The following is a 26,684-nucleotide window of genomic DNA, read 5'->3' as shown; positions in this document are numbered from 1 at the left end:
ACCACCACGTACTTTATAGAGTCGGTGATAATATGGCCTCGAGCTCCACCACTGGAAAAGCTGGCGCCACCGGCGGCGTGACGTGCTAGGAGGGATCACGTGGACATAGTGGCCGCGTCGGCTGCTTCGGGCGCGCCGAAGCGAGCTGAAAACAAGTTTAAATTCCCTCGTACGCTGCGGTCCTCATTTAGTGGCGAAATTTTCCCGCTTCGAGTGTCTCCTTTACAACGCTTCAAAGCATTACAATAGGTAGTGGCTGCCTTTGAAGGTGCGCAACATGGTAGGCTACTGCTCGGTGCCGCAGGGCCGGACGCACGTAACGGAGGCCGGTGTCAGCCTTATTCACACGTAGCCGCAGGACAAGAAGCTGCGTGAAGCTTGGTATGGTATGGTATGAAAAACTTTATTTAGGTCCTGAGGGATCAGTCTGGGACTGATGCGGGCCACTCCCACGTCGGTACAGAGAGGCCGAGCCCCTCTGCTATCACACGGGCCCTCTGGACAGCCCTGAGCTGGTCCGCCAGCACTTCACTGTGCAGCATTCGCTGCCACCACTGTTCACCTCGAGAACCATCACCGGCCAACGCCAAGCAGCGCCACAGCATGTGTTGTAAATCGAGCAAACCCCCACACTTACTGCAATAGACTGAAACCCCGCAGTCCGGAATAATTTTATTCATGATGACAGGGTTAGGGTACGTCCGTGTCTGCAGAAGCCTTAATGTAACCGCCTGCGGCCTATTTAATTTAGGATGTGGCAACGGGAATGCCCTGCGCCCTAACTAATAGTGCTTGGTGATTTCGTTGTAGGTTAACAGTTGGTCCCTGTACTCAGGAGCGGGAGATCCAGCCCCTTCAGGGAGTACACGGCACACTAATCCTCGTGCCTCCCTGTGCGCCACCTCGTTGAGGTTACGCGGGGCTCCCTCCACTGTCCCCATGTGCGCCGGGAACCAAGTAACGGTATGCGAAGTGATATCCCTACCCTGCAGCAGTCTGTTAGCCGGTTCCGCAACAAGTCCTCTCGAGAAGGCTGTAATCGCAGATCGCGAGTCGCTAAACACCAAAACTCTTCTAGAATCAATTAGTGCTAGAGCAATAGCCACCTGTTCAGCAACCCCCGGATCTTTGGTATAAATTGAAGCAGCATTTCTAACGCTCCCTTTGCCATCTACTACCACCACCGAATAAGCATTTTTACCATTAATCCATGCGGCGTCAACAAACGCAGACTGCTCCTCCTGATCCTTTGCCTCTCGCAACAAAGCCCTAGCTCTCGCGACCCGCCTCCCTACATTGTGCACGGGGTGCACATTCCGCGGAAATGGACGAACCATGATATTTGCCCTAAGGTTCACGTTCAACTCGTGTAGGGGCGCCCTATCGTGCGACACAGCCACCGGTTCTTCAATTGACTCTAATATATACCTACCCGGTGGTGTACCTAGCAACCGCTCCCTCTGTGCGGAACGTTGAGCCTCAGCAATTTCATCTAAAGTATTATGCAAACCCAGTCGTAACAACATATCGTTTGACGTAGTCATAGGCAGACCAAGCGCAGCCTTGATGGCTTTTCTGATTAATGCATCCAATTTATTTTTCTCCCTTGGCTCGCGAAACAAAACCGGCAAACAGTCATCGGCTACAACTCGGGTATGCACCAATAACAGACGCGAGGAAGATTCTGCTACGGCGCCCGGTCTGCGATATTCTGAAAACGCGCACTGAGACGCTCGCCCGAGTCCGCTGCCCGACTAATGTCATGACGGTTTGGTCTATGAACTTGTCGATGCTATAGATACTGGCAAGTTCAGTGGAGTGGAAATGCAGCGGTAAGAAGCTCACTTAAAAAAAGCATGACATATGGTAACCTTTGTGTTATGAATTAATGCACTGGATTACAAAAAAAAAAGGAGCAGCGGGAAATTGCACGCTGAGAACACCGATAAACATACAGTGCGACGCAACTCGAGGAATAATATTGAAAGGTCAAAGAATTTAGAAAAAAAAAAAAGATTGAATCGTCGCGACGGCACATCACAGTCCCCGTAGGCGTCGAACTCTCTACAATGAAATTATTTTTGAGCAGCTCTGCTAGCGCCCACGCAACAATGGTTGCTTGTATACTGTCAAATGCTCATATTCTGCGGCCTAAAGCTCGTGGCATGGTGCGAAAACGCGCGCGCGGAGAAAACTAAACAGTGCGCGGACAAGCATGAAGACGCGCAGTCGGTCGCTGCGAATCTGCGCGATCGCTGCATTGAGGCTTCGTTCTATTACGCCCCATTTAGTTATACAAACACTATAAGAACATATTTCACATAGTTTGCTCTCAGCGTTTACCTACCTTTCACGCAAGAAGCCGGTTCGGGAGACCGGCTTCTTCGCGGCGACCGCGCGCAGTGGCGTTCACTGTACGTATTCGGTAAAGAGATAGCGTCTGTAAACGATTGTGTGCTTTCAGTATGCCCAAGATTATTATTTAGACAGTAAAAAACTTCTCTTGTTTCGAAAGTACTTACAGAAATGTCCGGGAGAGCTCGCGCGTGGTGTTTTCAGTGAGCGCTGACAGCAAAATCTATGAGGAGCGCGCCGCGTGATCCCTCATACTACGCCAGCGAGGCGCTTCCGATAGATGGCGACTCCGTAACTCCTCGCCGCCAATAAGAACGTCTGAAATTCCGGACGCAAGAACCCTTCGCCGTGCAATTTCCCGGACTTCTTGCCGTGACTGCAGGTCCGAAACGGCATTAATCAAAGCCACTACCGCCGCCACTTATCTCGCCGCCTCGTACCGACACGCACCAACGTTAGTAGACTAGGTTCAGTTTTCAACCTCCCGTAACTGCGTCGACCCGCCACCGATCCTCGCATCTCGTGGCGCTGCTATCGCATTGAGGGGCTTTAACTTTGCTCGGTCAGCACGGCGCGGACGGGGCGACGAAGCACTGTCCGTTTATCTGTTTTGGCGCGTCGTATGCATGCGTCTTTTGCTGCAGTCTCGGTGCATTTTTGCGACACTCTTGTGCGTCTTAAATGCGGGGTGCGTTTTGAAGAGTTTAAGGGTCGTATCATCCAATTTTATTTGGTGACGCGAATGCATACTTATGCTCCGTTCCTGCAGCGATAACCTACTTTGAATGTGCAAGTCTGCTCGCAAGGGAGCAAAGCTCACGTAGGTTTCAACATTGCACTTGTGAATGCGGTGCTCTGATGAAAGAAATAGTGCTAGCTACATTTTTTAAAGCCCGAAATGAGGTGCTGAAAGTGCGTATATACCGTGCGTCCCGCTCAGCTAACTTCAGCCAGAGTTTTAAAATATGAGAATGCCGCGTATCTGGTCACAAGCAAGGTAATGTTGCTTGCCGTTGCTTCGAGATATTCAAATTATTTAAATCCGCCTAGTTAGGTAATGCGTAGTTAATTCATCACACACACACACACACACATATATATGTATACATAATTTAATTGATTGTTAGTGAATTACTTGATTCGATCATTAATTAATTACGTAATTATTTCACCTAGTTAGGTAATTCATTGCCACCACCAATGGTCGTTGCTTCAACTCTCACCAACGACCGTGGGTTCGAGCGCCTTAACTCTATCTTACAAAGTGGGCCTTAACATCGCCCTAATTGACACCAACGGTCGCGGGTTCGAAAGGTTCCCCCAATGGTCGTGGGTTCGAGTGCCTTAACTCTATTTTAATTACCTGTGCCTTAATTAGAGAGTTTTAGTTTAGGGGACGCACGCGCTCGCAGCGCCATTGACGTCTGATCTGTGCTGCGTTATTCTTATTTAAAATATGAAATCAAGCATATGAAGTACATAACACTACTCTTATTAAAGCAGTTAATAGAGGTTTAGCGTGTCCGGTATTCGGGTAAACACAGGCGGACGCAGGTTGGAGCGTTGGGGTGGGGCCGTAAACGGGAGCGTTCTGCATGGTGCAGCCAACTGGTGGCAAAAGCTCAAACTGAAAAAAAGCAGCTAATGTTGCAGTAACCAAGGTTATTCTGCTTTGTTGCGGGAGTAAATTTTTTGGCAGCAACACGGTTACACCAGTGCCGAAGATTTACACCAGCAGCGAAGTAGAATAGACTTGGTTACAGCAACATAAGCTGTTTTTGTACGTTTGAGCCTTGTGCCACGAGGCGGATGCACCATGCAGGACGCTCCCGTTGTTAGATATGGAGCTGTTTCCTGCGCCTACTTCGAGTTCCCCCGGACCACATCGAATCGCAGCACAACTAATTGAGAAGCGCAGAAACGCGGAAAGCACATTCCAGAGGAGCGTCCGAGCAAACAAGTTGAAGGCCACAAGTTCACGTGCAAACAAGTTCGTACGCCGCCGGTAGCTATTCACTGCTTGACTCTTCCAGAAAGCGAGGGGATAGCCCGGCACTGTTGAAAGTGGGTCCACAACCAAGGCGGCGGTATTGTGCCGGGACGGCCTGACGGCGGTAATGCGCCGTGACAGCCGGACGGCTGTGATGTACCGGGAAGGCCCAAGCGTCCCCCTTCTTCGCCTTTGAAGGCATTTGCCACCACAGCGGGGCCGTACCACCGGGAGTAGGTGGGCCCTCGGACAATGGAGCCCAAGCGTCCCCCTTCTCCTCCTTTGAAGAACGCATTGCAAGTCAGCAAGACAAGACCGCAGAGAGCCGCCGTGTGTGACACCGCCGCGCGGGCGCCTACCATTGGCCGAAAATGGCGTCATCTGAGCGGACTCTCCCACTGGCCGAACATGACGCGACTTCCAGTCCTCGAAGGGTTTAAAAGAAGCATTCCAGAGACCAGAGCATTCCCTGATTGACATCTCTCGAACTTCTTGCCGCGTGCCGCAGCGTCCGAGTTGCTGCCGGCCCGTAATGAATGTACGACTGTTAAACTTGACTCTTACCTCTCTGTAGATAATGTAAAATAAATTCTCCCAAGTTTGTTTTCATCCCGAAGTCCGACCTTCAACCCCTACACCGTTTACTCCCCCGCCTGCGTTTACCCGAATACCGGACGCGCTAAACCTCTCTAATATATATAAAAACGACGTCTGTCGACACTTGGCGAAATATTTGTAAGATTATCTACACGCTAGCTACCCGTAAGTGACCCGCACGTGACCGTTTAGGGGCAGCGATGTTTTCGGCCGCCCCAACAACGCAAGTAGACGTAGCGGTCTGCGCATGCGCAGTACCGTCGCCTCTAGTTCTTGCGTACGCAAGCCGCTAGCGTCCCCTGAGCTAAAACTCGCTAAACTTCGCCTGATTCACGCTGCCGTAACTGGCGTCGTGAACTGCCTCGATTGGGCTCCGGCGACTTTTTTGGACCATCGTGTGGTCGAGCTAACATCGCCTCATGAGTCATACCATGCATTCGCATTAATAATCAATTGATTACAACTACGAATCAGCTACTTACAGTTACTTATCGGCAACAGCTGATTAATAGAGCGCAGTGGACGGCCGGCGCTGCTGCGGCCCTGGACTAAGGAATCCACAGCGTACTCTGGGGCAGCGCAGCAGCACTTTCACAGCTACGTAATTTTTTTTAATCAATCTCCTAAACGCGAGACTATACATACATTTAAAGACGCATCGGTGAAAACACTTACTGAGTACGTAAGTTGCGAAGTCGGAGGACCCGAGCCCCTTCGCAAACGCTGAGCTGCGCCCACGTAGAGCTTCCTGCGGTGCTCCCGCCCTTTGGCGGCAAACCAAGACACGGGGGCACTGGCGATGTACGGCTACGGTGGCTAACCACCATAGTACGGTGCCCACGGAGAGTTTGACAACTGAACCTAGTCTAGTAACGTTGACACGCACGGCAACGTTAGGCCTAGCAGCTTCGACGTTCGCTATTAAGCTTCTTGCTCTTCGGTGCTGTGTTTTTCATTAAATTCGCCACCGTCAGCAATGGCACCGACTCCGCCTTTATAATCCTCGCGATTGCCTTCAAAGCTCTGAAAGCACGGCGCGTTGTATAATGCCGTTTTCCGAAAGTCAACTTCGCCTCAATATAGAAATGTTACGCGGCGAAGCATACGCGAAGTATTTCGATGAAACATAAGCGTGTGAAGGAGCAATAGTCACAGGACACAGCATGTATTTCTTAATTATAGACGCATGCTTCCGCCATATCCTGTTATAGCACGAGCAACGATATGCCAAATAAGTGTACTGGCAGGCCTTCAGAGCTTTTTCGGATGTGCCTGTGGCGATTTGAGGCGGCAGTAAAAGACATGCATTCATTTTTCGAACTGCCCTATTTTACGGATGTTTTCGCGGCCCCTAGGAAGTCCGAAAAATCGTACGTTGACTGTACAAGTGATGAAGAGAATGCTTCAAGTGGTCCGTGGGGCGAACGCGCGGTGGAAGGAGGACGAGAACAGAAAGGACCTACGCATTGAGGAATGAACAGGAAAGAAAGCATGCCGCCACTTCTTTCAAGGAGCTTGAGCTCAAAAAACAGTGTTGGCTGACGCCCAAATGCAGGTGACTCTCATCGAAACCAAAATAAGCTCTTTAAAGCAGTGAAATGCAACACCGACGCGTTGTACGCGAGCTGAGAGTATGTCAGGGCAGTTGAAACCAAAATAAGCTCTTTAAAGCAGTGAAATGCAACACTGATATGTTGTACGCGAGCTGAGAGTATGTCAGGACAGTTGAGGTTGACTTTCCAGCTGCTGAGAGAGAATCTCACAGGTTATAAAGTTTGGACCTCATACCAATAAGCTTGCTATCAGTTCATAGAAATAGCTCATATTCGAAAATATTTGCTTTTGTATGCATATCTTTATTTGTATTTGATAATGTTCGACTCGACTTGCAATGGGCTTTACCATTTTATTCGAAGATATCTTATTCGTTGTGTATTTTACTAACCCATCCCTTCTGTTTTCTTTTTGAATAAACACTACTCCTTAGTATTCAGACTGGATTAAACCAGACCAGTGTTGCCCGGGGGCACAAAACCAATAGCTAGAAGGATCTATGGCGCGTGCCGTGGCTCTTCGGCGAAAAAGTACCTGGAAACATGGTACGTGTGCAGCGGTCGCACACTGGGCTTGGGCGTAAATAGAAGCACGCTTTCCCCGAACGGCGTGGAAACTTGAAATTAGCAGTGAAATTGGGAGGGGTATGCAGTTTACGGTATGCAGTTTTCTATTGCCGATTTAATGCAGAAGTTGATGTTTCTGATAATGTGGCTAATTGCTATAAGCAATTTGTCCTGATTCATGGAGAACACTGCTGCTAGTACTACATTTTAGTGCTACATTCCCAGTGGAAGTTTCTTTTGCTTTACCGAGAGCATGTACGATGCTTCACCACAGGAGCTGACATTTTTAGTCGTCGCTGATTTTCCAGCCCACAAAGCGCTCAATACGCATGCAGAAGTGGTAGTGGTGAGCATCATCTCCATACATATACTTTAATTAAGGACACTAAAAAGCATTAGGACACTAAACTGCATCAGTTCTTACAGGATTTGTCAGTTGGTGCACAATAGAGGTCATAAACCGAGACCATAGCCCGGTGGTGTCATAGTTACTATAATTGCCATTGCAGCACACTTGCGAGCAAGATTAGTGGTGGGCAAATGACCACTCACCTTCTCCATGATGCTGATATAACTCCTGCTCTGTAAGCACCACAAACCTAAGAAAGGAGCATGTTGTTTGCAAGCATTACCCCACCTCCCAATTATGCAGTAACTGCAGAAATTGTGGACATTCTCCTACAGCCGTAGTATTCAATTTCTGAAAAGCCAGACATCTCGCAGAATGTGCTTGAATGATTTATTTTCATTAAAATCATTTGTAAAATTGGAGTCCTAAGTAAAGAGGAAACAAAACTGCAACAACGCCTATCACTTTTGACTGGCAGACAGGAAAAAAAAAGTGTGTTGAAATGTTCACCACAACATTTGTTTCTGTGTATGTGTGTAAGACCACTTCGAACAAAACCTAGTTGCATTTCTTGTCAAGAGAAGATAGGCTGTTCCACCTGTGACGCCACAATGTGCAACCCCGCGCAGAGATGAAAGGGTGCGCGGAAGCAGGAGAAATTCAAATAGCGATCACCTAGGCAAGGACATCTCATACACACTCCATTAAATTAGTCTTTGTACAACCTGGAGTTATCGGAAGGGGTGCTGGCATTCTGTGCTGTGACGGCTGAGAATGCAGGCACCTGACAGATGTTCAATGGTCTATTTACAAGTGTGTACACGATTGAACGAAACAGGTGGAACACTTTCACTGGAGCAGCTTGTTGTTGTTGTTGTTTGAGCCTTGGACGATTGGCCTTGCCCACTCCACAAAGTCATCAATAAGCACTGGCCAGGCACCTGCATTTGAGAAACCAGCAGATGCCATAAGAACTGATGTTATCCTGAAAATTCATTCCAAGTCGTTGCGCCTTGCGAACTCACCGGCTACAATTTGTAAATTGTACTATGTGGCACGTGTGAGTAATTAAGAAGTTAATTAGTAACTTCCTTAATTAGTTGACTGTGTGTTTCACTTTTTCATTTAAATATTGTCTGCTTTGAATAATCCAGCTCAAGGACTACAATTATGTTACCTATCACAGGCGATTTTTAAAAATTCTGAACTTAAAGATGATCACACCATATAAAGGCTTTGCCTCTTCTTTGTGAAATATTGTTCGACTTACTCCCAGCACTTTGTGGTAGGTAGGCTCCCGTCTTGCCTCGTTTCAATAAAAAATGTGTTGCCGATGATGGGATAAAAATTCTGGCTTTCAGCACAGTAGCTAGATGCTCGAATTATTAGGCCATGATCGCACACATACTGCATTTGTTTGAACATAGGTCAACCTTTCTTTTTCATTTTTTTTTAAAGTGAGCTAAAACCCAGAAGGGGCTATCAAGCTATATTCTTGACTAAAGAATTTCTGCCTACATTCGTGAAAAAAATGAGCAAAAGTAATGAGCTAACGAGGTTCCTCCGTAGCGCCTGCTGGAAAGACAGTTGAGAGACTATTTAGACTGGCTCATCAGGTCTGGCCATTTTGAGCTGACAAGAGCAGAGCATATAATGTGCGATAATGATCGCGTCTGCAAAGTATTACATCGCCACGCACCGTGGAAAGATCTGAAATTTCAAACTGAACGCCATTTTCCCTCCTCGCGGCCGCTGTGCTCCAAGCCAGGAAATGATGTACATGTGTTCATGCTGTGATGTTGCTCGTGGTGAAGCGCAACTTTGAGAATTATTCAAGCCAACATCTGTTATTTGTATAATATGTTGCTAGAATAGACGAATTAAAGGTTAGAAAAATAAGAAAACACATAAACCGAATGTCTGCCTGTTCTTGTTTTACTTCGCACCACAGCAAGAGCGATGTACTTCCGTTTCGTCTGCTTGTTGCCACATAGTGCTATATGGTTTCGGTGCACGCAGACACCGAAACCATATAATTTTGCAACATTACCTTGAGTTGGGCGAGTTGGTTCATCTTGATGGTTTTCATAAAAAGTGCTAAAGCGTCTTCGTCCATAGCGTTTTTTATGAAAAAAAAAAAACCCCAGTATTTTCTATCGTGTTCCAGCGCAGGATCATGCTCTGTGATGTGCTTGTGTCTGCACAAGTATTCGTGTAGCACAGACTTATACCACTAGTCAGGTGTCCTTCCGCACAGAGTGCAAAATCGTGAGCTGGGCAAAACGAGACAATCGCAACAGCTTGCACGCAACACCATCAGTGGAAGTAGTCAAGAGCTCGACGAAAGTTCGTCTGGTCAGCTAACATGATGAAGAAGAAATTGCGGCCACTGACCAAGTCAAGGTGAAAAAACAACACACAGATCACAACACACACAAAACACACAGGGTGGGGAGGAGTCTGTGTGTTGTTTTTTCACCTTGACTTGGTCAGTGGCCGCAATTTCTTCATCAGTGGAAGTGCGCCACACCACAAAAAAGCGAGGAGAAAAAAAACTAAGGCGGGGCCTGCGACAAACGCATCACGTGGTCCTCGAGGTCCGGTATGGGTGAATGCAGGGAAGGAGTTTCACTTACAAAGGCTAGATGGGGCAAGTGGAGAGAGTGCCTATGCTTGCGGTGAAGCTCGCCTCTTGATATCATGGGTTTGCAACACTGAAATATTTTTGCGACAGAACGCACCCTAGAGGACACGTAACAACTTCCAGCGTATAACCAAAATTTGCTATGGGGCCTGGTGAGGGGGCTCTCTAAGAAACCCTGAGCATTCAACCTACTCAATAAAGAGAACATCACTGTTTGGGGTGCCAAGGATGCCTGCAGAGCAGCCAACAAGGATGACTTCCCTAGCAGTGCTAATGGGGATGCAGCTTGTGGCATCGACTAGTGAGATTTAGTAGCCAAGCTTACGGTAAATTAGGGTGCTTCCTGTTCAAAGTGTTTCATTTTTCTTAAAAAAAAAAGGGAGAAAGTTGGATGACCTATATTTGCATTTGACCTATTCAAGCAAATGTGGTACTTCTGTTGGGCCAAGGTCGACTAGCTCTTGGAGACTTTTGGCGTACGAGTCACATGCCAGCTTAGACTGTTCTTCCCTCGTAGCAGCTGTGTTAGAAACCTTCGGGATCGGCTCACATTTCCCAGTCCTTTCCCAGTAGCAGCTAACATTACATAGAAGCTGTGCGACATTGTACTTATTCATGATCGGCCCACATCCGAACAGGTTCTAACGTTTCTTCAATGAAGTAGAAGTTTTGTTTTCATTTTAATGTAGGCCGCTTTACATAGACATTGGGACACGATTGTATAACACTTAGTTGCAGATGACGTCACAATCTGTCACTCGCTTACAGGTGTGGGAATGCCCAGTCATTTTGTAGCAATATTTGCAGCAGATAAACTGAAACCAAGATTCTGCAAGTGAGTGATTTCACTTTTCTGCTCGCTAGAGGCACCTAGACATCTGAAGTTCTCATTGAAGGATTACCTGTAAGCCACCTGAATAAGGTAAAGGGAGAGACATTCCTCCTCTCCTTTTCAGAGTCCCCTCATCACTTGTGCTTTCCCTTGCCACACTCCATCTCAGTTCGCAATTTATAATGGCGGCAATTACCCTGCGCGGCAACGCGACCATGTGTGATATCAGGATTCGTGTTCACTGCGACTGCAGGGCTGCACACCACGATCAAGAGCAACTGTCAAGCAACCAGCGCAAGTGAAACCAGAAACCAAGATAACAAAAGGCGCTGCCATAAGCGTGCAGGTGCCTGTGCATGTTCCTGCGGAAGCGGCACCAGCACAACCATGTGACCTTGCTCTACCAATAGAGAGAGAGCACAGATATGCCCCAGATGTCCTCACCTCTTATCGCTCACAGCTCAGGTGGCAAGATAAAGAATGTTGCTACTTTTAGTTTTATTCAGGAGGCTTACTTGGGTGCGGCTGTTTGAAACCACTGGCAGCCAGAATACGAAAACTTTACAGGAGCTCCGAGAATAACGATATGACACCCTGCACTGCACCGGCAATCTTTCCCTTATGCCTTTCAAAACCAAATCTGCCAATCTGGTGCAGCGTGGCACACTGTCGATCATTTTTCCACTTTCGGAGCAATTTGGCGCAGCAATTCGCTTGGATATCATAATGGTGCAATTGCCACAGAATTCCCATCGCTGCACTTACAGGTGTCCAGTACGTTAGCTGAATACAGCAATTGGGATGTTATCAAATCACATCAAAAACGGCCGGAGTAGATATTATGCCATTATCATACAATCGTCACTGTTTTCAAATGCACAGTAGAAGATACTCAAAATGACGTGCAGCAAAGTGCCATCTGTCATCTTGTCTAGGGCATGGAAAAATGAAGCTGCTCACTCGACAGCATAGCTACACACATAGCTGCTGCTTCCACCAGTGTTCTATGCTGTCTTTCCACTGCTGTTCGCTGCTGCTCCACAACACCTAGTGCTACTTTCAGGGCATGGTGCACATATCCCATTACAACCTGATGTGCCACCAGCGCAGCCTCATCAGTGCATGATTCTAGAAGCCACTTGGCCACACAATGTGAAGCAATGCATTGTTGTTCAGATTTCGGTCAACCGAAGACATTGCAAATTTCGATCTCGCAGTGTGCCAAGCGTTGAAGCACTGTCTGCTGTTGGGCAATGTTCAAGACGTGCAAAAAACAATCAGTTCAGCAGTTGAGGCAGTGTCACCTGTTACTGTGCACGTCAACCACTTATTTTATTATTCCTTTCACACTGTCTAGGCAGCCAGCAATGTTATGCTTCTAGTGACTAATGCTGTTTTGCAAGTTTTGCAAATATGGTGATTTGAGCCAGCTATATTTTGGAGGTCTGTATTCTATGTTTGCGAATGACGTGCCCTGCTTTCTTTTGTTTACCTCAGGGCACTGAAAGTCTCTTCAGTGAATGATTCAAGTGTGATGATGCCTGACACTTTTTCAATGCAAAGCATCGTTTTCCACGTGCAGCTTCTGTTGTCGCAAATGGATGGGCAAGGTCTCCTGCCGTTTTAGTGGGTCGATCGCGGTGGTAGTGCAGCTTATTTTACCGTTTTCAGGGGCCAATATTTGTGATAACGCAGTCTAAAATTATGTGCCGCAGGTAGGGTTGCCAGCCGTCCCAAATTTAGCAGGACTGTTCCTACTTTTGAGTAAATGTCCCACGCCCAGACATGAATCAGGTGGGACAGCCGAGGTCCCAACCTTTGCTTCATTTTTCTACTGGACAACAACAAATAGGCTAGATTTCTTTTTACTGCGATGGAAATTATAGGGACACACCAAGCAAGCTTTTGCTGTCGTCATTGCCGAGAGGTTCTCTGTGTATTTAGGTATACGTATGCTGTATGCCGTGCTACATGACATGCGGTAATGTGGGTTATATTGCCACACCATTCTATTACTAAGGTTGTCGCACCAGACCTTACATTCTTGACAAAATTATTCCTCAGAATTTTGATAATGGCAGTCCCCAAATAAATGTCATGGAACAAAACAGCAATAGCGCACGCCTTCTATCTTAAATTTTCTCAGACTTAAATACTAAAAGAAGTTTAACCTGAAAATGCCGTTATTTTATTGGCGTGGCTCTGCACTACCTCCTGGATCGCCCCCGCAAAGAGGTTTGAAATGTACTCGATACGGAAAAGTGGCAGTAAAGTCGCTAGAGAACACATTGGGTTTAATTAACAAATATAAATGGAATTGTCCAATGGTAATATTCAAGAGGAGCCCTAGCACAACGGCTCGTTTGTACTGAGCTTACATTTACTTCAGTTCATACTACCACTACAGCCAAGAGTCTCACATTTTGTGTAATATTCTAACTTGTTGCTATCACATTGATTGCTTCACCCTAATGGTGAAACTATGATTTTTTCTATGATGCCCGACAGTTCATTTGCACATTACCCTTTCTTGTGTTCCGTTGTACTGTCATAAAGGTGGTTTCATTTTTGTCATGGTCGTAGTTTTGTTGTAGGCTTTATAACTTTTCACAGTCCTATCTGCACTGGCAGCCATGATAGTCAGGCAACTGTATTGCATTTTTCTTGCTGGAAACCGTGGCACGGTAGGACTAAAAAGCATTTATTTAACTTCGTTGCGCACACTGAAGGGTGGCTCCAGGCAACTGACATGGTCGGTTGTTTACAGCTGCCGCCCTGCCCCAACTTCGTCCACTCGAGAGTTGGCAAACTTAGGAACTGGCACGACTGGGCACATGCCCTTGGGACCACTTGGTATGTGCCACTTGGTTGTAGTTTGCGTTCAATCTTATAATTTGCCATTGTGCATTTACTACACAACAGTTGCAGCATCGATACAGCCATTCTCTACAAAGCATGAATGCTTTGCATTACATAGACATCAGCCACAGTTGAATCTGCGAAATGTTTTATTAGTTATTTTAGATGTAGAAAAAAAATCGCCATGTAATCAGGAAGAACTTGGGTAATGAAACTGTTTCAAGGACTTTGTGTTATGCTAAGCTTTTCAAGTTGCAGGCAATCAACTAGCTAGTGGGAAGGGAAGGCACATTTCTGTGAATGTTTTCAGCACAGATCTTCAAGTACAGTTTAGCCTGCCGTTGTTGCCGAGCTTATATGTGACATTTTTGCTGTCTTCGTCCGATTTTAATTCACAATGATGAATTTTTCTGCAGCAAGGTTTCCACAAATAGCGATGCCAGGTGCAGGAGGTGTAATATATCAGTTTTATATAAGCAGAAAATGTGTACTAACGTGTGGAAAAGCATATTATGATCGGTGATCAGAAATGGGAGGAATCTATTTTTATATAGTTGTCAACTAAGCAGTATATCCACGGCTAAGCACTGAATAACTCTTGACAGTATCAGCAGTGCAGCCTCCATAGAAGCCTGTGGGGTCTCATGTGGGATATCTCACACCGTACTCTTGGGACAAAGGAACGACAACACAGTAGTGCAAACAGTCACAAGGGCATTTATTGCACCTTTCATACATCAATGCCTGCTAGCCGAGTTGCTATCCACAAACATGCCGATGGGTGCGCGACAAATCTAGAAGTCCGACTTACCGCGACCGGAAGCGAGCGAATATGTTTGCCGCATGCTGGATCCCAACGCCTGGTCGTTCGCGTGTATAGTCACGCGAATCGTGGCGCGTTCGAGGGCGGCCACGCGAGGCGGTCTCGCAGAAGCCTAGGTCGCCGTGCGCTCGCGGGAGACGTCCCCGCGGCGCGCCGACCCGCCGGGAAAGAGGGTTGCTGCACGTGCAAGCACGTCTGTCCCGCTCGCTGTCTGGAACCCAAGAGAGCATGCCTTGTCTCTCCCGCCGAGGGTAACCCCGCAGCCGCGCAACACTAGCGCCATCTCTCGGACTGCGCCTGTACCACTCGGACCGCCGCGTGTGCGGCGAAGCCGCACTACAGGAGACGCGCTATGCGGGAAAAACATCAGGGGAGGCGCGAGGGTCGCGCATCCCCACATCCCCCCAACCTTAAATCACTTCTTATTCCGGCGAAACATGTGACACGGTCTAACATCAACGCGCGCTTCGTGACAAGGTAGTACATGTAACAGTGGCAGCGCCGAAGAAATGTCCACACGCTGTCCATAGCATGCGAGCCGACAATGTCCTTGGGTGCACCGCTGGCGTCCGCCGGTCACAGCAGCGGCTTTGCAGCCTCGACGGCACGATCCCAGGCCAGGACTCCGGAGACGACGACGCAGTAGTCGGTACGAGCAAGCGTCGCTCGCGCCGACGCGCCCTGCTGGGAAGAGCCGCCGTAGCTGTCGGTGACCGCCGGCTCTTTTGTCCGCCGACGAGGGTTGTGAGCTGGATACAGGAGGCCGCCGAAGTCGCTGCGCCGAACTGGCCACAGCATCACCATCGCCCGGGGTGGCTCGATCGTAGTCCGGGCAGCAGCGCAGACGATGTGCAGGTGACGGCAAACCAGGGGTGACTCCAATCACACTGCGTGAACTCAACACACTCGGCAAACACTACAGTAGTGCAAGGGAGAGGAATTCTGCATGCGCATCGCCCACGTGGTATGATGTTCAACTCGGCTAGCAAAAGATCAGGCAGCTACTCAGATGCTAAGTTCACGTGAACGAAGCTCGCTTTCTTGAGTCGAACGAGTAATTTCAATTCGTGCGAAGCTAAACAGAATGAGGGAAGCAACTTGCAACGCCTCAACGCCACGGTCCACCGGGTTGTGTCCCTCCACGTGCGACAGGCAGCTTCGTAAAGCCTTAGGCCTAAAGCGTCGCTACTCTGACAACAACCGGCATCCAACAAACAACACCCAAAATGGGCGCAAAACAGGCAGCCGCGAGGAGACGTCAGCTCTGTGAGGTGGTCCTACTCCGCTCGGTGCACACAGCATCCGAGTTGACGGCGCCCACCGTCCCAGACGGTGTCGGAGCGCCCGGTGCCAGGCCGCAATACCAGTCAGCCCGTAGTGGCACCCGTGGCCCGCGGCCACCCGGCTCCCAGAGCCGCGACTTCATCCGAGTCAAAGAGATAGAAGAAGCTATTTACATAAGAAATTCGGACCACCCACGAGGCTTCCGTACTCACTCGCTTCAGGCTTGCCACTGCTCCGCGGGCGCTCAGCCTCGCTCTCCCAGGATGCAGACCACGTGGCTCTCGTCCCAACGAATGCTATTAAAAAAAACACTTGCGAAAAGGCTTAGTATGTTGACATGTTCAAACACACTACAGCCACCGCCGCCTCGCTCAAGAAAGCACGCCGCTGACGCTAGCGATCAAAATCCACGCTAGGCCTACGCTTCGGTTCAAACAAAGGTCTCGAACGAAGCAACACTTAAAATTATCGTCCGATGCCCCAAGAGCCCCACGTTGGGCGCCAGATGTGGGGTCTCATGTGGGATATCTCACACCGTACTCTTGGGACAAAGGAACGACAACACAGTAGTGCAAACAGTCAGAAGGGCATTTATTGCACCTTTCATACATCAATGCCTGCTAGCCGAGTTGCTATCCACAAACATGCCGATGGGCGCGCGACAAATCTAGAAGTCCGACTTACCGCGACCGGAAGCGAGCGAATATGTTCGCCGCATGCTGGATCCCAACGCCTGGTCGTTCGCGTGTATAGTCACGCGAATCGTGGCGCGTTCGAGGGCGGCCACGCGAGGCGGTCTCGCAGAAGCCTAGGTCGCCGTGCGCTCGCGGGAGACGTCCCCGCGGCGCGCCGACCCGCCGGGAAAGAGGGTTGCTGCACGTGCAAGCACGTCTGTCCCGCTCGCTGTCTGGAACCCAAGAGAGCATGCCTTGTCTCTCCCGCCGAGGGTAACCCCGCAGCCGCGCAACACTAGCGCCATCTCTCGGACTGCGCCTGTACCACTCGGACCGCCGCGTGTGCGGCGAAGCCGCACTACAGGAGACGCGCTATGCGGGAAAAACATCAGGGGAGGCGCGAGGGTCGCGCATCCCCACAAGCCACGTATGATAACACGATAATTCACGGAATTGCACATACGTAACCATTTCTCAAAAATCTATAAATGAAAGGCAAACATGGGCTCATTATTTTTAATCCTTGTGAAAGCATAGCAACAGCACGAGTATTGTTTTTCTTTACTACGTACATCGTGCTGCGCAAGTCTGTTACTCCATGTCTGACTTTCAACTTGCCGAATCATGTTTGCCCTCTGTCTTCACAGGACATGCATGTGTGACCTGGCTCGCACAACTTCAGTTCACATGCTTGAGGAGAAACTTAAAATGGATTAATGACAGTGCTCATTAGTTGCCTGCATAAAGCTTTATCAGCTTTAATGAACAGCACTAGTACTGTTATAATAAATTTTTCCCACGAGACACCATTTTCTTGCGGACACAAAAAATTTGGGGGATTGCAATACAATGCAAGTTTGTTTTAGAGGCTTCAGTAGAAAATGAGAGTGTGGAAGCAATGGCGTAAAGTGCCTAGCACAGGTTTGAAGTGCACATTGCCATGAAAAGAGGTTCCGCGAAGGTTTCAGTTTCAAAGCAGTATGCATCTTAGATATGGCATTCAGACGGATATACAAAGGTGCAAAAACTTGTGCGTATGGTTTCGTTGATATGCAGGGGGCATCATGAAATGGGCTCTTCATTAATTACTGGATGATGAAGGCAACTGTTGCATTTTAGAGTTTTGAATAGGCATTGTGCCAATCTGCACAGTATACAGGTGCTTCGCAACTACACACAAAAGATGGCGGATGCGGCCAGTGTTGCCAGATCACTATGCATATTGAATATTGTTTATCGCTTGCCCTACGAAAACATATCAGTCCACCTGGCAACAATTTGCGCAACTCCGAATGTTGCTGGCTAGCCACCTAGGTACTTGCAAAACATTTCGCATAACATTCCCAAAGTGCATGGGATCTGCATTATTATTATTTTTTAATATGTACTACTCTTGTTTTTAGCCCTTCTAAGCAGTTTTGCAGAGTTTTTCTTCACAACAGTAGAACAAACACACATTCCAATGCTGCTGTACTTCCTGGAAATGTTCAACTCTCTTCATCCTCTATACACAAGAGTGGTCTGACCCAATGTGGCTCGGGACACTAAATTTTAACACTACCTAACAAGCATACTTCACCATATTCAAAGATACACTACGATGTGGTTTTGCTGCGTGACAAAATCATAATATATATAGCAGTGACCCAGCTGCACTATGTACTCAGAACAGGCAGCACAGAATGCACACTAACAGCCGTGCCACCCAGGACCCAATGCAAACTTGCCTTCCTCATCATAGTTGCTCATGTCATCAGCAATCATGCCACTGAAGTCCAACAGCAAATTCCATGTGTCCTTAGGTATTGACCTCTTGTGGTGTTCCTAAAAACAAATATGCAAAGACCCTCAGATATTTCACAAGCATAAACAGTACAGAGGTTACATAAGACTAGCTATCCTGGACCTAACTGCAAGTTCAGCCCTTGTCACTGAGATTAAAACGAATTTCAACATTCTGCTCTGTGTAATTTGTGATGCAAATATAGCATTTTACATGAGGAAAGAGGCCCGCAAGTGGGTTTTCTATCTACAGGCTACTGCATGTTAATGACGAAGCCAACTTAACTGAAACATAAGATGTTTTCCAGTAATGGGTAAAATCTACAAAACAATGCCTCAGATGTTTGTTGGAGTAAAAAGAAGCTTATGGTTATGAACACATATAATTTGCACTCTACGTTAAGGGGGGACAAAGGCTCTAGAATGGTAAAAAAATGTCAAAAAAATTGATTTTGAGAAAAACGCATTTTAGGAATGTTAGTGACTTTAAGCTTATTATTGCCGATTTCGATCAGCAAATAGGAAAAAATCGGCTTTCAAAACGCCATGGGAGCCACAAAATGCCCTGCGCTAGGCAAAATTTCTTCAAGCTTCTCATGCGCGCTGCAGCTGCAGCCAACTACTACAATCTTGGGCTTGTTTTGAAGCTGTTTTCTTGGCACATTTTACGCCAGCTCAATATAGTGCAGCTCAAACAAAACGACGGCTATCGCCGCTTTTCTGAAGAGTAATTTCTGGCCTCTGATTGGGCAGAGTGCACATGCGCAAGCCGAGCCCTCCGTCTTGTGCCTCCCACTGGCTGGCACGACCGAAGCGGACATTTTGTTATTTTACTTATTTTTTACATGTGCCACCAAGTTTGCCGTTGCTGCTGGTTCGCGTGGGTCGTCTGCTTTCGCTTGCTTTCACGCCGCTGATGCAGTCTTTTCGTTTTGTGGCGTGTCAGAAGACGCTCGTGTAAAGAAGACATGCCAAGCTTACGGGAGGGCAGGGGAGGTGGGGGAACGGACCCTGGAAGCATATATGGAATGAGAGGCTGAAGACCGTGGACAACGGAGCACTGCCCGAACAGCCAGCATAAACGGAAAGGCTGGGACCACCTGTTGCGTCGAAAGCGGCATTCTACCAACACCGTTGGATCTGCTGGGCCTAGTTGCAGGTTGATGTCATCGGATCGTCAGATGGCCAGTAGCATTCTAGACTGTATTGATATGGCATACTATTCAGTGGGCGAGTTGGCTGAGTGCGAGACAAGTGCAGCGATGGTGTTTGAAGGAGTGCCTGGCATGTCAGTGTGCAACGGGTGAAAATTCAAGCTGCTCGTCGCAAAAGCTTCAGAAGTCGCAAAGGGAGCATCTAGGCAGTAGTGCTACCAAAGCCAGACTTTCAAAACCGCACAAGCCAGCAGAGGGCCTTGCATAGAGCACTGGCATGCTGTAGAGAGAAGAGTTGTTGCATGACAATAATTAGTTTAGGCCCTTTAATAAATATTCCATGTGTGTTTTTGACTTTAACATTGTGTAAGTTTATGTGGCTATGGAAAGGCTACTTTATTATACAATTTTGTATTCATTACGCTTGCAAGCCAGTGGAACAGGCACATGAAGTGGTAAATGTAGTTTCTCATGCTTGTTTAGGCGCAGTACATGGCTTTATAACAAGGTTTTCCCCATTTTCTGGGAGGGTACAGTCATATCTTTAGTATGGCCATTCTTGTGAAGAATAGAGCTGCAAAATGATGTCATTAATATTGCTGTAGCTGCATTATAGCAAAAGTTAGAGCTGGGGCCGTATTTTGTAGTGGTTCGCTTTGGAACCGGCTTGGTCTGGCTGTTGCCATTGGTCGGCGCTTCGTTGTTGTCATCCCTGGTGGGCGGGACGACAAATTTTGTTGACCTCACACAGGTTGTCTATAATCTGGAAAGGAACCATTTCCCTGCTACAAGAGGAACCAAGGAGAAGTGGTTCGCTCGAGGGTCACGTGGGGTGGCGAGCATGATGTCGAGCCGGCACCTAGACGAGACGAGACAGAGACGGCAATGGCGGCTCCTTCAGTTGTGCTGCTGGCAAGCGCCAAAAGACAACAATGCGATGAGAGGCAACGACGCGACGCGTTCGGCATGGCCGAAGAAGAGTTTCGAAGGCATTTTAGGCTCTCCAAGGACAAAGTGCGACGTCTTTGCAATTAGCTGCAAGAACATCTCGGACCTCAAAGATTTCGTGGTGTCGACACGACACCAAAGACAAAGTGCGACGTCTTTGCAATGAGTTGGAAGAACATCTCGGCCCTCAAAGATTTCGTGGTGTCGACACTACGATGGAAGTGCTGTGTGTGCTGTGGTTTTTTGCCACCGGGAGCTTTCAACAGTGCGTTGGGAATGAAGAAGCGATTGCACTGTCACAGCCTTCGGTCGTCTTTACGATGAGCTGGAAGAACATCTCGGACCTCAAAGATTTCATGGTGCTGACACTAGGATGAAAGTGCTGTGCCCGTTGTGGTTTTTTGCCACCGGGAGCTTTCAACAGTGCGACGGGAATGAAGAAGCGATTGCACTGTCGCAGCCTTCGGTCAGCCGGATCATTACAGCCGTCGCCAAGGCCATTACGGTTGTAGGCAAAGAAAAAGGATGGGTTAGATTTTCATCCCAGCGCAACAGAAAGCCGCCGTGAGCTGCTGGCCCAACACACACGACGCCTTTGCTAGGTAGGAGTGCTCCTCGACAAATGAAATGAGTATGTCGTGCTGCCTCACTGAAACATGAGGACCCAGCCGCCTGTCCTTGTGCGACGACATCGTTTCGGTTTCGGCGCGTGAACAAGTCCAAAACGTAAACAAAGTGAGGCAAGTTGTTTTGCATAACGCATGGCAGACCACCTAGCGACTAAATAAGAAAACAACACAAATAAAATTACAACTCCCAGTAGCCGTCTGCACCGCAAGCTCACATTTATTACTGAAAATTGTATTTGCAAGTGTTCTATACAAACCAATGTTACCAATGTTTTTTTATCAAACCAGCAACATCCTTCAATTGCTATATCGTCCCCCAAGTACAAACAAAAATGATGACGTGATCTTCCGGCAGACGGCCGCTTGTTGATTGGTTCCCCTGACGCCGCCCCGTTCCTTTCTTTCTCCGAGCGACGTAATCCAGACAGAACAGCCAGACCGAACTGGTCCCAAAGCAAACCGCTACAGAATACGGCCCCTGTATAAACTTCAAATGCGTCTTTCTCAGTTAGATATTTTTACGTACCGCACTCAGTCTCACAGGGCATTTCTCAATGATGATGTTGACAATAATAAGTTTGGCATCAGTGTATTCATGTTGAAATTATCTCGGGGGTGATGCTATTTCTGTTGCACTAGCATCGTTTTGTAAATTACAATAAAAAATAATAATGAGTGAAAATAAGAAAAAAATATTTACAATAAATGTTAATCTGCTCTTTTACCTTTATGGCTCATTCACACCAGCGACTTGAGTAGGCCTCGCGACCATTTGCGACTCGGGACCAAAAAGCGAGCGAAGGCAACTGATGTTCACACCGGCAAGCCACTGACTGAGCGTGACCCGCAAGTCGCTGTCCCGGAGATTATCGTTCTCGGCGAGAACTCTCGGAATCTATGCGGAATTCGCCACGACGCGGGACCAGGCCGGATGTAAACACATGAAACATCACTTCCGGTGCGCCACTGATTGGTTTATCAGTTTTGCGACCACGGCTGCGCGACTGAAAAATCGAGCAGCGAGCGACTAGCCCAAAATGGTCGCTTTTCGAGAAAAGCGACCATTTGCGACTGGTCACTTTGTGATCGACTTGGTCGCTCGACCACTGTCAGTCACCGGTGTGAATTAAGACTTTAGGGTGCTTTCAAACAAATAAAAACAGCATCAACCCCTAGAGCAAGGCTTTGGCATTTGTGCCATGCAATGCACTTATTTTTTGTGTTTAGCAATGTGAAATTGCTATAAAGCCCCACAAGAGGTACCCACTAAGTTTATTTTCAGACTTTAATACTTTCTGAACAAGAGCAACTATAGAAAAACTAATTATTGGTTTGAACTCAGCATGAAAATCTGATTGAAACAGTGAAGTTTAGTTCAGATTGAGCCAAAAATAAAGAAACAAAATTTAGAACTCGTGTCCCCATTTAGGTAGAATGCAGTTGAGGACTAAGGTGCATACATTGCCAACCTCGCATGGCACACAAACGTTACAGTGTGTCCCAACAATCTTTCACCAAGATTTAAAGATATGCCAAGTGCCTCGTTGCTGGACAGAACCAAGGTAATGTTTACCGTCACTTGGAGATACTCAGACTACTTTTTTCATTCTGCCTAATTGCATAATTAGCCTTCGTGAATTAACTTCTCAAGATAACAAGTGTAAATGTGTGAAAATTGTAGAGCAACAAGAAAAACTCCTGATACAGCTTTCTGTAACTCAATAGGTGCTATATAAAAGTGCTTTTTGAGCATGAAAAAAGCCTGCCTCAAGCAACTATTCCTTGAGCATTACCATGACTCTGTCCAGCTACATGGAATTTGCATATTTTTCAATCTTCGTGCATGATAGTTGGGACACCCTGTATAATGACAATTATTAATTGCAGTGCGTTAACTTGTGCCATCTCCTGCGATTTTATGTGGCTATTAAATACATGGTTGACAACTAAAGGGGAAACAGGCTTATTTTCAGCAACAGGCAGCATGGTCCAATTATAACCGACTGAAATGTGTGAAAGAGAAATGACCCTCACTTGCAAGAACTGGCACCAAAGATTTAGAAACTTGAACCTCCCGGGAAACACGATGTTCCAGTAGGTTATTGCCATTTCCAGATCTGAAAAATCAGGAACATCCTTTCGTCACAACTTTGTTTGGTAGTGCTGTAACTAATGAGCATGACAAACACTCACAAGACTTCTGCAGTGGGTGAAGTTTTGTGTTGCTCAGTTTAGGTGGGAAAATGCTGACAGTATGCTGCTTTTAAGGAGTACTGATATTTTTTACTACTGTTTTTTTTTGTTCCTAAACTCTACGAAATATAGTGACAGTCTTCAGAACAACCGTAAATGCTTTAATACATTAGATTTTCTGCAGCCAGTTTCGTTTCGTTTCCCAGGAGGATACTGTGTTGAGACGTCACGACCCAGTATGCAGTCATGTGGGAGCAAGATGCTGCAACCTTTTGACAATCATTCCTGCTCCCTCAGTCAGCGCATATGCCGCTACTCATTCTGAGGGCCGATGTAGCAGCATGGCGGGGACCAAGCCCGTGTCAAAACCTCGCAATGTCTCGCTGCCACATGACCATATACTGTGTCTTGAAATCGCAACACTGTACAAACGAACCTGAAACTGGCTGTAGAAAAGTTTTTAAGTTATTTAGGGCATTGTAATGCTCAGCAGTATTTTTTCTGGGTTTGAGAGGTACTAGACCTCTATTTAAACAAAGAGAAAAAGAAAAGAAGACGAATATACAAAGTGCCAGGGCCACCTAAAAAGCTGGCCACATAGTGCAAGCCTATGTGTTGGTATGTTATTGATGTAAATCCTCGCTAGTAAAAAACAAAACAGCAAACTGCTGTTATGTAATCAAAAATATTTCAACATAGTAAGTTTTAAATTGTTCACATTATGATTGGGCTGCCACAATTGCCCTCAGTTATAACAAAACAGCCCTTCGTCTTCTGTCATTTTGTGCTTGTGCCCAAGTTGAGATGTGCAGGCTTCAGGAATAACCATTAGGGAGTTTTAGAATAGGGGCCCCAATATTTTGGGGCCCCAAAGAGCTTTGCGGGTGTTAGCGTTGGGGCACGCAGGAGTGAAGAGTTTTAGAATAGGGCTTTGCGTTTGCGGATAGCGTCTTGCGCTGACAGCGCCACTACGGCGTCTAAGAAAAACGATTAAAAATAATTTAATAAAACATTCCATTTTATGATATGAATAGTAATTTTGACTTGCGTGTATTCGCGTTTAATTACAATTTAGAGGTTATTCTTCAAGCAGCAAACAATTAGTTGTGCTTAGTTTTGAGCAACAAAACCAACTTTACGTGCCTTCACCAGCCAAGCTTAGCCGTGTTAGGCCTACGAGTCATAAAATCCACACTCGAATTCGGAATCAGCGGCGTCTAATGAATTAATCTTCATAACATACGCTAGTTGAGAGAAAGCGATAACTGCAGTCACTTCTCCTAGCTTACGAACTTCACGCGTTACCGCGAATCGAACCCAGTTTGGTGCTAGGTTAGAGCCGTCGCTTCGATGGGTGCCGCCATGTTTGTTGACGCAAAGCTTTAGGGAACGCTATTTGGGCTCCTGCTAAATCGGAGAAATAGCGTTCCCAACGCAAAACCCAAACGCAGTTTGCGTCTCGCGCATGCGCATTGGCTTCGACGCTATTTTTTTGGGGCCCCAAAACGTTTGGGGCCCCTATTCTAAAACTCTCTATTAAGACAGGCTTGCCTCTATGAAGACCAGGGTAGAATTTAACTGAAAATTTCAGATCAGTCCAACAATTCTAATTTCCAACTAGATGCACAGACATTGCCAAGAAAGATGAAAAAAAGTTCTCAGTCAACACAATATAACAAATACTTCTGGCAATTCTGAAATTCTCTCTACATGTAAGTACATGTAGAGAGAATCGGGTATCAATATCAAATACAGTTATATGCTTGCTTGCTGGTATGAATTGCTGCGAGCTTCTGTGTTTTCAGAAGTGAAAGCACAGAAGCAGTACCAAATTCATAATATACAACTGACTGCTAAATTTCAATACCAATTTTTTTTTATGTATTTACAGGATTCATAAAGGTAACACAGCAGTACAAGCAACACAATAACTATGAGAAAACATTAAATGAGTCTGGATGGTATCGATTCCGCATTCCTTGTCTTTTCAAGAGTTGTGGTCCAATGGCGAGAGTGTCTATAGCTCACCAAACAACTTTTAATACGGCACAACTTAGCTAAATGCGCTGACAATAGCACTATCAAGAGGTGCGTACCAAGGCCCTTTTGTCCTGGGTTTTTCGCATAATTGAAGGTGAAGTTGTAGAAGTCTTTGAACTTCAGTGGTTCCTTGAGCTCAGGCTCAAGGGTTGAAAGCTTTCCTTTTAACTTCTCGACGCTGTCACAGCTGTAAACGGGTTAGGAATACAAGTTAACTCCAGCAACGTCGAGCACTTCATAACAACTGTAAATGCAGAGAAAACGTAATTTGCTCTTACCCCAACTCTGACATGCCATTCATGAATTCGTCCCGTGTAAATTCGCACTGGGCGACGGCTTTGAACTTCCACGCGATTATGAGCACCAGTTTGCTCTCGGGACTCAAGCCGAGGTCGTCAAGGAACCGTACGATGCCATCAACCGTCATCTTGTCTGGCTCGTGAGGATCTGCGGACAACAGTGACACACAATATGATGTTGAGCACGTCTGGTTCGTTCAGAACTACATAGTTTGAAACTGCACTGAACTGCAGGCGCAGCGCACGAACAATATGAAACTGCGTTTTAGACTGCGTAGTACGTTGCGAAAGGCAGCGCCTACACGCTGAGTCAGTTTAACTAAAGCGGCAGGCTCAATCAAGTCAAACACAGCAGCGTGAACTTGAATGTAACATCCAAAGAAAACACGTTTTTTCCTTCTTAAATAGACATTTTTCCAGTGATACTTTGCGATTTCTAAGAGCAGAAACCGAAGCATTAAGCCTAACCGGCTGATTACTACTGAGGTTCGCCTACGAGCGATCGCCGTCAACTCGGCACACGTAAGGCCCATTGTCATTACCTTTATATTTGTTGAACAAGTGCTCCAATTTCTTCCTGTCGACTGATCCTTTGGGCTCCCTGTAGTACATGTCTGGGTTTTGAAAAAAATTGTCCGACGCCACATCGAGTTTCCAATCGTGCTGTGTGAGGCAGTAGATGGCCGTCTTCTCTCCGGTCTGTGTGAATGCGATGAACTGTTTAACTTTCTCCTTTTGTGATGATTTCAATTTATGCTGCAAAGAACAAAAGCATTGGATGTTAACGCGACATTATTAATGTTCTAGCTACTGCCAGTTAAACTCATGAAAAAAGAAAAAACTATTAGCTTTCCTACCATTTTCGGCCATTCAGACTCCGTCGCCTGCGGTGCGCATGCGTCGCGGAACTCTGGCCCAGCTGATGGCTTTCGGTTCAGTCCGATGACTGTAACGCAAAAAGTTACTGCTCAAGCACTGCCATCATAATTGATATGTTCCCTGAAAAAGAAATTCCGGCGCCTATGCCGCAGCTGTTGCCTTTCGCTGAGCGGTCGACAAGTTGCGTTTCTCTCCTTCTTCCGGAAGAGAGGAAGCGGCGTGAACGTCACATG

General features: G+C 46.9%; 1 protein-coding gene across 1 annotated transcript; it reads right to left on the bottom strand.

Annotated features, from left to right (window-relative positions):
• Positions 1-7,784: 7,784 nt before the first annotated feature.
• On the bottom strand, positions 7,785-26,587 carry SCCRO (defective in cullin neddylation 1 domain containing SCCRO). Its single transcript, XM_065438698.2, has 7 exons — positions 26,430-26,587; positions 26,115-26,328; positions 25,552-25,720; positions 25,330-25,460; positions 23,075-23,157; positions 18,255-18,351; positions 7,785-8,352 (listed from the first exon to the last, which is right to left on the bottom strand). Exons 1-7 carry the CDS (start codon positions 26,430-26,432, stop codon positions 8,261-8,263), a joined length of 789 nt encoding a protein of 262 aa, XP_065294770.1. The 5' UTR covers positions 26,433-26,587; the 3' UTR covers positions 7,785-8,260.
• Between the last annotated feature and the right edge of the window lie 97 nt (positions 26,588-26,684).

This window comes from Dermacentor albipictus, chromosome 1 (genome assembly GCF_038994185.2).
Source record: "Dermacentor albipictus isolate Rhodes 1998 colony chromosome 1, USDA_Dalb.pri_finalv2, whole genome shotgun sequence".
NCBI lineage: Eukaryota > Metazoa > Arthropoda > Arachnida > Ixodida > Ixodidae > Dermacentor > Dermacentor albipictus.
This window is presented reverse-complemented; position numbering and strand designations above follow the sequence as displayed.